Consider the following 14,854-nt stretch of genomic DNA (forward strand, 5'->3'; position numbering starts at 1 on the left):
AGACTAAGAGCCATCTTAGCTGGCACAGTGAATGCCTGGATTAATGAGGACTTAGCTGCTTAAATGTGTTGATAGATTGCAGACCCCATGGCTCTCTCAGAGCTTCCTGTTGGATGTGATAGAAGCTATGTGGCCTCCTCTCTTTGTTGACTGCATGGCTGTCCCCAGCCTCGAGACTTTCCTGAGGTAACCTTAAAGGTGGCCACTGGCCTTATAGTTTGTTTTCATTGGGAAAATTTAATAGTCTAGCCAAATTGTCTACAAAATTGTAACCTGTTATACACAGCTTGTGGCAGATTTGAGCATGACCTTTGAATCTGATTTGCGCACTAGATAATATTCAGGTTGTATGGTTTATGTAATCAAGGCTTTAATAGCCCAATGGTTCTGTTCTCAGAGAACAGTCGCTTACACATCACTGAAACATAAACTTGCTTTTTCCGTGGTATGCACCCTGATAACTAGGTTAATTCCCGGAATGGCGGGACTGTCATATGTTGAAAGACTGGAGCGACTAGGCTTATATACACTGGAATTTAGAAAGATGAGAGGAGATCTTATCGAAACATATAAGATTATTAAGGGGTTGGACACGTTAGAGACAGGAAACATGTTCCCAATGTTGGGGGAGTCTGGAACAAGGGGCCACAGTTTAAGAATAAGGGGTAGGCCATTTAGAACTGAGATGAGGAAAAACTTTTTCAGTCAGAGAGTTGTGAATCTGTGGAATTCTCTGCCTCAGAAGGCAGTGGAGGCCAATTCTCTGAATGCATTCAAGAGAGAGCTAGATAGAGCTCTTAAGGATAGCGGAGTCAGGGGGTATGGGGAGAAGGCAGGAACAGGGTACTGATTGAGAATGATCAGCCATGATCACATTGAATGGCGGTGCTGGCTCGAAGGGCCGAATGGCCTCCTCCTGCACCTATTGTCTATTGATGCAGGGAGGCTATCTCGCTGCTGACAGGCAATGTCCTGTACAGCTCAGGGCCTTTCTGATCCAAGTTGACAAGCCGTGTTCTCCAAAAAATATTTTGTGCCCTTAGCCTTTCCCGCTGCCAAGCTGATTTAACATCTCTGACATTCACCAATGCAAAGAAATTACAAGGTTTTAAACTGAAAATACTGCAATAGAGTTTAATATTTAAAAATCCCATTAAAACAACTGAGGCTATTTGGAATTATTTAAATAACTTGACCCAAAGAAAGGGAACTGTATTGTCCCTCTACCTATCCCAGCTCAGCAGTCATTTAAAATGAATGCATTGGCACAGGTTCAGTAGGCAGAACTCCCAGTCTCGGAGAGTCCATCAGTGGGGAGCAGTCCCCGGATTCGAGCTCAGCTGGGGGCATGTTCAGGATTTCTGTCATTTCTTTAGAAACCTGAACTTCTTCCCAAATACTCGGGTACAAGCCAACTATTCCAAAGAACTTTCAGCTTTAATCACCGGATTAGGGCAATGATTGTGGGAAGATAACCACATCTCTTTGACAATCCTTATTTCTTGCAAAAGTGTATGTTTTTGTTTTAAAATAAGAAATAACTTTGTCCTCTGTGTGTTGCTTCTGCTGGTGCTACTTTTGTCAAGTAGTGCAAACGGTCTGGACCACAAGCTCTGACTTCACTGGAGCATGGCATCTTGTAGCACCAGCAAGGTGAAACTCTGCATCTCTGAATGGTCTGAGCTGGAAATTCTGCTGATCAATATTTCAAATGGGATCTTAAACAGTTGGTTTGAAAATGTCTCTGCTTTAGAGCTTGCCCCCAAGGGTTGCAATGGTAAATTATTGAATGATTTAAATTGGTCTGTGATTCATTCATCCAGTAATTTTTTGGGGGGTCTTTTGTATTTATTTTGGCTGAATATTTATTATTGTAAATTTCTGGAGGAAAGTAGATCAGGAAAAGGATAAGCTGTAATCTGAATTGAAATGTGTAATTCTATACGACCACTCGGTTGTGGAATAAGTGGTGATCACTTTTCATACAATCAGTGGAGTGCTCTGGAGCACCTTCGTTTCAATAATTTCAATGATTTCACAAGACCAATTGAGACCTGCCATGCCAGTTTCCAAAATACATTTGGGGGAGGGGGAGGGGGTGGAAATAGTGTTTAAAATAAATTTGTCAGTACCTTTTATTGTTTATGGCCTCGTAAATATTCTACCCTGCTCAGGACAGCTCCAAGTCAATCTATTGGTGCTAATGCAGTGGATATATGTATGCTGAAGGCATAGCATACAAATTTCATGAAATGATAGTTTAAACATGTGATCTTACGAAAACTTAAAACAACTTTGTTCCTTACAATACAGATTGTTTCCGATAATGAACTTGAAATGCCCCAGAAAAGTAAGCATTCCATAGTTGCCCAGTTAGCTGTTTGTTTACACAAAAGACACAAAATGCTGGATTAACTCAGTGGGTCAAGCAACATCTCTAGAGAACATGGATAGATGACATTTTTTATGTTGGAGCCCTCTTTATTTGTTTGCTCTTCATGGTCCCTAGTATCAGACATAAACACCAATGCCCCACTGGGTGAAAATGTCACATTCTTGACATTATGCTTCACTAAATTCCTGGTAACAGACTTTTATATTTGTGTTATGAATATTTATTTTCATCCTTCCAAAAAAGGAGTATCAAGATGTAACTTGGACTGAGTGGAATTAATGCCAGAATGGTTGGGGTATGAACATTGCGATGTGCAAATTGATTCATAATCTGCAAGGTAAAAATCTGATAATTTACAGATTGCAGCAACTTGCTCATTCTATCAAACATGGATTTATCATATCATATCATCATATATATATACAGCCGGAAACAGGCCTTTTCGGCCCTCCAAGTCCGTGCCGCCCAGCGATCCCCGTACATTAACACTATCCTACACCCACTAGGGACAATTTTTACATTTACCCAGCCAATTAACCTACATACCTGTAGTTCTATAGTTCTATAGTTTTACTGAATATTTGGAATGCACAATCTTGCAAATTGTATAGCTGGGTTTGTTTTTATTTAAAACTATCTCTTCCATACAGCACAGAAACAGGCCATTCAGCCCACCATGTTCATGCCAACCACCAAGTGTCCATCTATACTAATCCCATTTGCCTGTACTTGGTCTGTAGTCTTCTGAGCCCCAGCACATTTTTTTTTTTTAAAGGGAACTTTGGAGAAAAAAATGTAATTCTTTAAGGAAAATATCTATATAGCAGCTAAAGGAAAAGATTTTCTAAATAATTCTATAAATATTCACTGGTAGGTTTGGAGAACAGGGCAAATAGAATTTTCCATTTAAAGCTGCATAGTTCAAATTTTAAACCATTTTAACGTTTTCTGATTTATATAAACACTCAAATGATAACATTTAAAATTCATGTGCAAACCTAAATTCCTGTTGCATTGTCAACATTAACGTTCTACTTCATTAAACCTTTTGAGGAAAGACCATACGAGTTCCACCATTTTTATACTCTGGATACCAAGGAACATCATTGTGACCCTATATCTACCTTGTTGATTGATTTTGTTTGGCCTCTAAGTGGCGCCATCTTACAGCTGAGAAATTCTAAGCCTTGATTTACTTTCTGGATAATGGATAAAAATTGCTCAGTCTTCATTTAGAATACAAGGTCAAAAATAGGTCATTAAAAACCCACACTCCTGCCTCATCATTCAGTGAAATCATGGTTGAGCCCAAATTGTAGTTGTCCATCCGGCAGGGCTCTATCTCTTGGGTACCTTTTGGCTGAACACGATATAAGGTTATATGCACTTTTCTCGGCCTTCAGCCAGCAACCAAGCTTTCTCAATATCATCATTTGACATTTTGGAATCTTGAAAGCCTTACTTAAATCATCCTTGACTATCTATATCCCAGATGACACAAGATCTGTTTATTTAATATTTTGTAAACTAATGCTTAAAACACTAATATCTTGATGGTGTACTCCTTTCAACGCAAAAACAATACCCAAAATGTTACACAGTGATCCAGGTGGGGTCTAACCTGTGCTTTATAAGGACTATCAAAACGTTCTCTTTTTATACTACAGTTCAATAAATGTAAAGGCTAATTTCTTTTTTAAAATAATGGGGCTACATATCTGCAAATATTTGGACTTCAGGACCAAGAGACTAAATACATTGTATGTATGATTTTAACCTAAGGGACAAATCGACAAGGTTTTTTTGATGGCTATTTTGTTATATACCCATCAGAAATTTCAAATGGCAGCAACGAAATCCAAAGGTCTTATTTAAAGTAAAATATGTATTTGAGTATTTTAGTGTTGCAGAGATACTTGACAAAAGCTGAATGTAGGGACAAAAAAGGTACATGTTTGAATTAATATACATAATGTCTTCCAAGTCCAGAGCTGACGTGTGGTATTATATAGTTCATATGACATTGTATTTCCCTCTATCAGCCATACAATCGTGATACAATCGGGGTAGATAGTCAGAGTCTTCTTTCCTGGATAGAGATGTAAAATAACAGAGGAATAGTTTTAAGGTGTAAGGGGAAATGTTTAAATGAGAATTGCGAGGCATGTTTTTGTTATACCGAGAGTGGTCAATGTCGGGGGAGGTGATAGAAGCGGTAGGTGATAGAAGCGGCAGGGTTTGAGGCATTTACACAGACTAATGAACAGGCAGGGAATAGAGGATATGTACCATGTGTAGGCAAATAGTATTAGTTCAGATTGGCTTTGTTGTCGGCGCAAACCCAATGGTCCAAAGTGCTGTTTCTGGCTGAATTTTTCTATGTTCATTGACTATTAATCCATAAGCTACATATACCATGTAGAAATATTTAAGGAATAGATAATTTTTGAATCGAGCTTCAAATCATTGAAAAGGTTGTTGTTTGTAAGTTGGAGGGGAGTTGGTCTTATGAAATTTGCTCCAGCTAGCACCATCTTGCACACACACAAACTACTAAAATCCCATTGTACTCGCCTGTGACATAATTGTAGTTTTAAAAATTGTCATTGGTTTCAGCAATTGCGTACAAGGCACATACAAGTCTAAAGGCTGGCTACATCTTCCAAATTTAGCTTTCTGGCTAATTCTAGATAATTACAAAATGCCCCAAATACATCAGTTTATATTTATTTTCACAAATAAATTGGAAAATATTGTTTTCTCCCCACAAGGCTTTCATTGCAGTGCCAATTCTTGGCAAAACAATATGAATCAAAACATACATCTAAATGGCAACTCCTTGCCATTTATTGGTCAACAGGCACCTATAACTGAGGTACTTAACTCTATAACTAAGCTTTTTTAAATGATTTGTAATGAAAAATGGTGCTGTATTATTACAGCAAATCATGGTTTTGCTGAACTACCATTTCAGACTATTAAGCTAAAATCAATGATTGATTCAATTTATTAACTGTGGTTTGAACTGAACAAATGAAATTTTGTGCAAGTATGAAAGTTAGCAAGTTTTTGTTATGATGTTTCTGTAGTTTGGGCTGAATTCTCATTAGATCCTAGGATTTATATTGTATTGCATTTGGAAATGCTGTCCAATCTTGGAGAGGGTAGAGTGAGCTAGTATAAGAAAGGTATGATGTGGGAGAAAGAACGGAATAGAAAAATGATTGCTGATGCACGTGTTTGCACTTGATATGATTGCATTAGCTTTTATTTTAACCAGAACTGTTATCCCTCTAATACTTATGTTAATAAAACAATCTATGGTCACATCATAACAGGCTCCTTAATGAAAAGACACGATTTATATTTAAGATAATATAAATTTGTGAAAAAATTTGGGAAATTGCAATACACAAATAATCTGTGCACTTTTCTGTTTGGAAATGTAGACGTAATTCTCCGTAGTGGTGCATCATTGCTGACTGAGAGTGGGCAATATTTCCTTAAGTCCTTGTGGTTCTATGTTTGTTTTGAAATGTTGGTGAACCACAGTTGCCCCATCTCCTAGACCATCTGCATCCAGAGTTTAGTCAAACACACAACTCTAAAGTTTTAAGTGAACCAATGAATGTGAAGTTGATTGGTTTTGACCTTCCTGTGGTGTTGTCTCAATTAGTCATTTCTCAGTTGCAAGACTCCCTGGTGAACGACCTCTCTCTCTCTGTCAGTAACTTACTGCTTTAACTGAGCTGTGAGAAAACACTATTTTTCGACTGTACAGCTTCTACTTTTTTTTAGTAAACAAAGAACATGCAGGAGTTCACTGAAATATATCAGCTGCTCTTGCTTTTTTCTTCCCCCATCATATTCCGTATTTAATCACATAATAGCCTATTCATTGTCCAATGTATACATATTTAAATGCTTGACATGATCCTTTTTGTTTTGCAGAGTATTGCAGAGCAACATCCTCCTTTCCGACAGTAGATTGCATCTCTTCTTGCAGACACAACTAAGCACCACAGAGATTGAGGCCTGTGTCTCGGGTCTGACCGACTATACAGTTACTGATGCTGTTCATAGGCACGCAACGTCCAACCAAAGGTTCCCTGTCGAGGAAGTGTAAAAAGTAAAGATCTGTTTAAATTTGAGATGCAAGGATTTTAAACCTATATATTTTTTTAAAAGCATCGTTAATTCATCTCATTGTTATAGAGCTGTGACAGCTCACCATAGAAAGCTGCTCACACCTCCACACTGACTTAATGAATGCAGTGAAAATTCAATTATCTGTATTCTGATTATCTGAATTTCATTTTGTTAGACTTGGGTTATTTCCTTTTAAATTATCTAGCAAAAAATATCAGACTCTACTGCAAACACCTAATTAAAAGACCAAATTTCCTGTCTCTCTGAGACTGGAGATAATTAAGGTTCTCCTCTGTTACTCAGGCTTTAACTGTGTTGTAGAAACCAATTTCCTCTTTATTATTTTATTTTCATCAGCACTTCATCCTCGGGGCTTGGAAATAGCAGCAGTGACAACAACGTGAAGTCGTAAAAGATAAAAATTGCAAGGATCTGTTTTGTGGCTCATTTTCTGTTTTGGGCATGTGTTCCAAATCTGCAGTCTAGACTGTTCTTCAAATCTAAATCATCCAGATAGACCTCATTTGCAAAAGAAATTCATGGAAGCTCGGAGCTTGATGCTGTGTTTTTCTTTGTAGATGGGAAAGTCTGTTTTATTTTTAATTGCAAATTCTGGAATGAAAAGGGAGAAAAAGCCTGAAGAAATTTGGGCCTTTTTTTGTAAGACGTTCATTTGTAGAAAGCACCAAAATAAACGACTGCAATTAATTGAAAGAAATTTAAATGTAACTAAAAATGTAAAATGCATTTGATGAATCCTTTTTTTATGAAATGAATACAAAATGTAATTGCACCTAAATGTTGGTTGTGAATTTGCATTATGTATGCTACAAATGGCAATCCCAAAGTTATCATGGTTTGTTTTTAATACAAGAGTTGTTGGAAGAAAATATTATTCTTGCACATTGAAAATGTAAATCAGCCATTCATAAATTGTTTTTGGATTAATTTATGGAAATTTATCATCCATTGTCTTGTTTTAATAATTTATTTGCTAAGCAAGCTTTTTCTTTAAATCTGTGAATTAGGCTACATTTGATTGAGTCAGCAAAATTTAGTGAAGTAAAATAAACGGGTAACTCTTTGACTTAACTTATCCATTCCATTTAAATCATTCAGTAATTCTGTATTAATTATGGCAGGATTGGTTTACAGAACTTTCTGTTGAGTTATATCCTATAGATTCAGTTGGTATTGTACGTGACGATGTGTAACATTTAACATTTGATTTACTTATCAGAGCAGTGTTATTTTATATGTGAGGAGGAATTTTGTTTGGGATTACCCAATTTGGCTTTGTTCAGAATGTATTCTCTTGTTCCTTGTAAAATGTGTTATTAGTCTTCAAATTGTTAAATACACCCTTGGGTCAAATAGCAATTCCATTATTTTCCTGACTAGAAAGATGCTTCTCTGGGCAAAGAAATATCGGCCTAGTTGCTTGCTAGCAATCCTTGCCTGAAGTGTAGGTGTTTTTTTTAATCAAAAAATTTATTCAATTATTTAAAAATAATATTTACAATGCAATAAAACAAAACAGAACCCACCACCAGAATAGAATACAAACAAATATACCAAATTAAACTATTATACAACTATATTACAATCCCTATCCAGAAAGCATTCAACCCCGTGCGGTGCCCCACGGTCCCGGAATTCCATCAGGGTACCCGTGGACTGCGCATAATCCCTCTCCAACACCACCCGGGCACGGAGATGTGTAGGTGCTGGCATTGTTCTGATACACTTCTAGACAAAAGGCAGCAAAAATAAAAACTAGTTTCATGCGTCACATGAAAATGGCCACTTGGTTGAGATAACAAATGAGCACTACTTACGGAACCTTGACACAGCAGGGAGTTATCTTTATTGGAGGGAGAAAGTTCATTGAATGTTTATTGTAAATGAGCTTTTTAAAAGAAAATAAACTGTAATTTCCTCTTTTGAGGATAGAGTGGATTGATTGTAATTTCAGTGTTCTGCCCAAAGCTATTTGTTCTGATATATTTCACTTTTTTTTCCATCTTTGGATTTCAGATTTTAAAGTTACCTAGGAATTTATGAAGCAATATAACTATTGGCCCTCCGCAGATATATCCTAACTTTCTAAGTACTGCATCTTCCGTTTTTACCTTTAATAAACAAAAAATGGACTTTCTAATGTTACTAAAGAGAACATTTTATTAAACTAATCATTATACCATTATTTGTCTCCTGATATTGGCAATCTGCATCTGTCAGAGTTTTTTTTGAATATGGAATTGTGAATTATTATTTAGCCTGCTGGTCATGAGGTGTTATCACTGTGAACGAGAAAATAAACTCTGCAGTCAAGGATAGTTTTGCAGAAAATTGGAGAATGAAAGACACATGAACTTTACGAGATGTCTGATGGGATGCTACACTTCATTTATATAAATATTTTATATTTCATTGTCAATGTTCATGGAATTGCGCAATACTCTACAATAAATTAATCAAATGTGTATTATTGGTGATGTACTATGATTTACAAATACACCAAGGTATTGCAATGATAATTTGAGATGGTGTGTGTAAAGTGAACCTTTGTTCTGAATTCTTTCATATCTGGAGGTTAAAATGGAGGAATGCCGTGCAAAGTCTTAGATTGTTCACAAATGTACATGTTTAATAGCAGGAAAAAACAAATCTACAGCTTCTTGTGATCTACAGATCCTCTCTTACTCTATAAGCACTGCAGTAGACCATTAGCACTTAGTTTGTCAACAGAAGCCTGTTCTTCTTGACCAAATGGTATTAGGTGGTTTTGAAAGAATTTCTTGATTGTCTAGACTCTAGACTAATTAAAGGACTCTGGCATGGTTTGACAGCTTAGTGGGCTTTGGAATGAAATCTAAATGTCCTTGCGCAGTTTGTCAACTTGACCTTAAGTCACTACATGTTTTTGTTTGCAGGAGTGATCTTCCTTTTGAACTGGAAGCAGAATTCATATTTTCCCTCTTGGTTAATGATAAATCACTTGGAATTGGTAGTACATTTTTTAGTGTTGTTACACGCAAATAAAAATTAAAGTGAACAAAAGATGTAATTTCATTGATTTGCTTTTTTTTGCAGTCAGGGCTCAAATTAAAATGTTATTTTTGAGATTTAGAACGTTTTTAGTTTTAGTTTTATTATTATTCTTTATAGATACCTGGAGGGAGAGATTTGCTATTTTATAAAATGCAGACTTAGAAATGGACATCTGATCCTTCAGAACTCATCATATTAAGATTATTTTTCTTTCATGACGTACATGCATTTTCAATATGCAGACGTGACAACAATGTGAAGTCGTAAAAGATTGCTCACCCTTTTTTATGTATCTACATGAAATGTCGACCATCCTTCTGCAGATGCTTCCTGATCTGCTGAGTTCCTCCAGCCATTTGTATTTTTGCTCCATTTATATACCATCCTTGAAAATGTCTCAAGGGGTCTCACAGGAATTGTCAGACACAGATCAAAAGCTTTGCTAATATTTTTGTATTTGCAAAACAACGTCGCAGATTCCTTGAAATAGAGAACCAGAGCAATTTTAGTTTGGTTTACAGTTTTTGTAAAACCTAGAAACAATCTCTTCCCCAATATTTTGGCTTGATCTCTTTTCATTTGTAATCAGTCTATGATCTCTCCTATTGCAACCCCATTTTAAATGGAACAATTTTAAATAAGAAACTGAAGCACTGTTTCAAACACCTTTTACCTTCTGTACGCCAAGCATAATTTGTAAGCGTGTGTTCTGATTGATTCAGTACTTGGTTCACTGATAGTTATCCATTTCTAATAGATTACTTTACCTCTCTGTAGCAATTATTTATTTACGCTTTTTTAGTATTTTGTACTTTATTATTAAATGTTCAAAGCCTTTTGTCTACCCAATACCGATGCAAATCCATCTGAGAATATTTTGTTGCTTTTTCCTAAATCTTGTTTTTGGCCTCATTCTTGTCACTAGTCATTTATTAGCTGCTTTCCAAATAAGCTACTTGGCATTTGGTGAAACAACATCTGGATTGCTGCATGCATTTTGGGTTTCCTTATCCAGGGATGGATATGGAGTCAGTGCTGTGAGTTTTCACCAGATGGATTCTTAGGATAAGTGTGTTGACTTTTGGTAAAATGGATCTATGCTCTCTGGAGTAGAGACAATGAAAGATGTTATGATTGAATCTAAAAGCCTGATTTTTGGTCTGACTGGTAAATATAAACTCTGCATTAAAAATCAACAAGTATTTTAAATTGTATTATAACCAGGTAAGGAGTCAACTATTTGGCTCTGAGTGAGGGGAAAACTATTTTTACATACTATGTTGTGAATCTTGGAAATCTTCTATCCCCAAGGGTAGTTGATCCTAAAGAATTGAACGTGTTCATATTGGGATCAAAGGAAGTCACGTGAGGATCATGGGCAAAATGGATCAGCCATGATCTTACTGAATGAAGGCACGTCTTTCCATCAACTCTGTATTTTTTTGTTGGTGAAAACATGTGCTAAATAAATAGCATATATAAGATTTATAAATACATATAATGGAAGGTGTAGCATGATCTCCAAATTATCTACTTTCATTCGAGCTCTATAATGAAAAATGTTGGTCACTCAATTAGATAAAATAACTAAGAACCTAGATCTTATCTATTCATAATGATAATTGAGTTTTATTATCCTAAATCAACAAGGGAAGGCAAGGTGTGTTGAAACTAGTAAGTTAGGATTCATAGTGATCATAATATTTTACTTTCACCAAGAACACAATTTGAAGTTACGTTTTCGTTTGATTTCAAAGTGGTCTTTGTAATTGTTAACATTTTTTGTTACAGACAAAGCAAGCCGAAAACAGGCTTGAAAATCAGCGATAAAACCAGAGATAACGTCTTTCGGACGAGACCCCCGGGACATTGCAAAAATAAGGCCATTGTAGAATGCGCTGGGATATTGGAGGTGCATCAATTAAGACCCGGTACATCTGATTTTTGACATTTACCTGGTTTCCTCGGGAAGGTTAATGGGAATATTTTTTTAAGGAACCGCATAAGCCCAAAGTGCCCAGTGATAATGATCCTCTTCGTGGAATTGTACCAACTCCGCTCCAATTATATCTGTTTTGACATATATATTTGGTTATGTGATTAGACAATAGACAATAGGTGCAGGAGGAGGCCATTCGGCCCTTCGAGCCAGCACCGCCATTCAATGTGATCATGGCTGATCATTCTCAATCAGTACCCCGTTCCTGCCTTCTCCCCATACCCCCTGACTCCGCTATCCTTAAGAGCTCTATCCAGCTCTCTCTTGAATGCATTCAGAGAATTGACCTCCACTGCCTTCTGAGGCAGAGAATTCCACAGATTCACAACTCTCTGACTGAAAAAGTTTTTCCTCATCTCAGTTCTAAATAGCCTACCCCTTATTCTTAAAATGTGGCCCCTTGTTCTGGACTCCCCCAACATTGGGAACATGTTTCCTGCCTCTAACGTGTCCAATCCCTTAATAATCTTATACGTTTCGATAAGATCTCCTCTCATCCTTCTAAATTCCAGTGTATAATATTGACGGTCTCAGAATTAAACCAGCGAGCCATGCAAAAAAAAAGTGGCCACAGCTTTGCTAGGACAGCAGTAGTTCATTGACCTTAGATCAAACTCTTGGTATTTCAATGAACCTGTTTTGAAGTTTTCCGATTTTGCACCGAGAATTCATGTAAATGTAGCTTCAAATTTACCACCTATAATCAATTACATATCCCCCAAAATTCGTTATTCCAAAATCCATTTAGAAAACGAATATACCCTTGGGCTATTGTCTGTAATTTTGTAGGATTCAGTTAGTTTTGGCAGAAACGAGGAACTGCAGGTGCTGTTTTGATGATTATTTGCAAGCTCGGCATACGTTTTGCTTATCTAAAGATTTCGGTATATTTTCTCCAGTTTAATGCAGATCTGAAGTGGGGTATTGTATTGTCTATTGAGGCAATTGTTCCTTCCTGGGGATTGCCTTGAAGCAGTTCACCCCTTTAGTTGTCCATAACTTTAATCGTAACTGAAGTACGAAATACCTCTATGACAAATATTCCATTCGCTATGCTTTTAGATCCTAACTTTAACTTTATTCCTGTTTACTTTAGTAATTCCAACAAATTGGAATAAGAGGGAAAAAAATGACAGACAGCGCACAGAATGCGTAATCTGACAACTCGTTTAACAAACTTTCGAAAGTCGATCTAAATTTATTTCAGGCTTTCAGCACGATTCAACGAATGGCTAAAAGTTACGAACGTAATTTTCAACTCAGTACTGCATACATAGACCTTGTCTAATTGCATTGGAAAGACTTAAACTGCTGTGTTTTATGCATAGTGGTTTTCACCCAACGCGATTTTCATTAGTTTGGATTAGACACACGAGTCATTAAAGAATACGCCGCGAAACTTTAGAAAGGACCACACGTGTATATTATACTGCCCTCACAATTGCAGATCATCAAAATTAGAATGAGATTCGGAACACATTAAGATCATATCTGATTGGTTCAATTGAATTTGATCATCGCACTTTTCAAAGAGTACACATTATTTTCAGAGAAGCTTGCTGAACAACGAAATTCTCCTACAATTATATTTCTCCCCATTAGATCTTTTGACCGATCTCCCGTGGCTGTGCCTGCCATCAGCGGGCGCTTATAAATAACCGTTTGAATAGCAAACCCTTTCCGTTGTCAAAAAGCCAGAAACTCAACCATCCAATGCACCTCAATTCGAGGGAGACTCGAATGAAGTTTGTTGCACGCACATCCCGCGCTGTAAGTAAGCTAAAGGATGTTAAACAACAAGCTAAATTGTACTTATTCATAACATGCAGTGATCTATGCTGACTAAGTGACCCCTGAATACCTTGTACTTGAACTGGTACGAATGCTATCAAGCCAAACAGAAATAGCCTTTTAAAAGCCCAACAACTACCAATTTATGATTCCATTCCTCTGATGAGAATGCAATGTAAATAACGTTTCATGGCACTACAATAAACATTCCCGAAATAAAGCGGCAAAGCGGTGTACCTGTCTTGTGCAATATCCCATCTCACTCTCACCTCAGTCAGAGCCGGCCCAGCGTCAGCCAAGGATTGGACTTTCCTGCTTGCCTTGCATACACCAACCATTACTTTTAATTTTGTAATTTTTGTTGTTGTTTTTGCTGCAATGCTTTCTCTGGCAGTTTATCCCTAAATGCTCTTTGCCGACGCTGGTGGTATTTCTCTGCCAGTTTCTTTTTAGTGGCAGGTAGCGGTAACCCATGGCAACGGCGTGCGAGCCAGCCAGAGACGGCAGTCAGCATTGGTGCAGCCAGACACAACAAGCCCGCGGGCGGTTGGGGCAGGGAGGGGGCATGAGACACAACAACCCTCCTCTCCCGTAACTTCCAACTTCCAGCCACCTACCTTTACTGATGCCAAATTAAACCAGGAAACAGTGCAAATATCTGAACCAATTTGGCAGCATGTACTAATAACTTTTGTGGGTGTCTGGAAAACCGAAACATGACTATTTCTGAACATTCATCCAACAGTGAAACAGGATATTTAGCTGGGGATAAAATCAATAGCACGAGCTATTTCCTTTTCAAAAAAGGAAGTTAGAGATTATATTTTAAATCTTTTGTTATTTTTAGCTCTAACCTTTACACAAATTTAACTTTTGCAAAGAGTTGCACAAATCAAACATGTTGTATGTTGTGCTTTACAACATATCATTTGTTGTTTCTTCGTGGCTGTTCGACTCAATCATGAGGTTTACCGAGCAGAAAAGAAAGTAACTGAGAATACGTGAAAAGAGAGAGTCCACCGCGTTAATATAATCAACCTATTCTTTATAGAGACGGGATTGAACCACTTTCTATTAGTCTTTATTGGACCTTTATTATGTTGTGAATTGTATCAATTGATTACGGGATGAAGCAGCAAGCTACACTCGTTTTCTATATTATCTGGTATTCTTTATTATCTCTTGTTGTAATTGGGCAGATCTGGGAATTCAAAGAAGGAAACACACACGCTCCCTGTTCAATTGTCTTTGAAACCACAAATCAGCCTTCTTTGTTAAAGGGTCTCTGCAACTCGGCACAACCAATAATTAGGTCAGTTAACAGAGAAAAGGAGTATAAAATAAATAATCTGACATTTTTTAAGCAAATCGAAGTGATTAAAAATCACATAATATATTTTAAGTATCAGTCCTAATGTAAACGTGTATTGTTACAATGCGATTTATTTTCCTGAATGATTGCGATT

The 14,854-nt window shown here is 36.9% G+C and overlaps 1 protein-coding gene and 1 long non-coding RNA gene across 7 annotated transcripts in view; one reads left to right on the plus strand and one right to left on the minus strand.

The window, feature by feature from the left end:
- Positions 1-9,012, plus strand: part of snx10b (sorting nexin 10b) — a 47,907-nt gene extending 38,895 nt beyond the window's left edge. For 3 of the 6 annotated variants that reach the window (XM_078420473.1, XM_078420481.1, XM_078420491.1), the window contains exon 6: positions 6,347-9,012. In XM_078420473.1, coding sequence (XP_078276599.1) covers positions 6,347-6,521 — 175 coding nt within the window. In that variant the 3' untranslated portion in view covers positions 6,522-9,012. Of the gene's footprint in view, positions 1-5,166; positions 5,271-6,346 lie in introns of all 6 variants that reach the window. The other 3 variants (XM_078420500.1, XM_078420508.1, XM_078420514.1) reach the window with 3 other exon arrangements.
- LOC144605370 (uncharacterized) lies at positions 991-13,855 on the minus strand. The gene is made up of 3 exons (XR_013548839.1): positions 13,626-13,855; positions 9,878-10,078; positions 991-6,504 (listed from the first exon to the last, which is right to left on the minus strand). It is a non-coding gene; the product is annotated as an uncharacterized LOC144605370 (long non-coding RNA).
- Positions 13,856-14,854: the final 999 nt, after the last annotated feature.

The sequence above is a fragment of the Rhinoraja longicauda genome, chromosome 2 (genome assembly GCF_053455715.1).
Source record: "Rhinoraja longicauda isolate Sanriku21f chromosome 2, sRhiLon1.1, whole genome shotgun sequence".
NCBI classification, from domain to species: domain Eukaryota; kingdom Metazoa; phylum Chordata; class Chondrichthyes; order Rajiformes; family Arhynchobatidae; genus Rhinoraja; species Rhinoraja longicauda.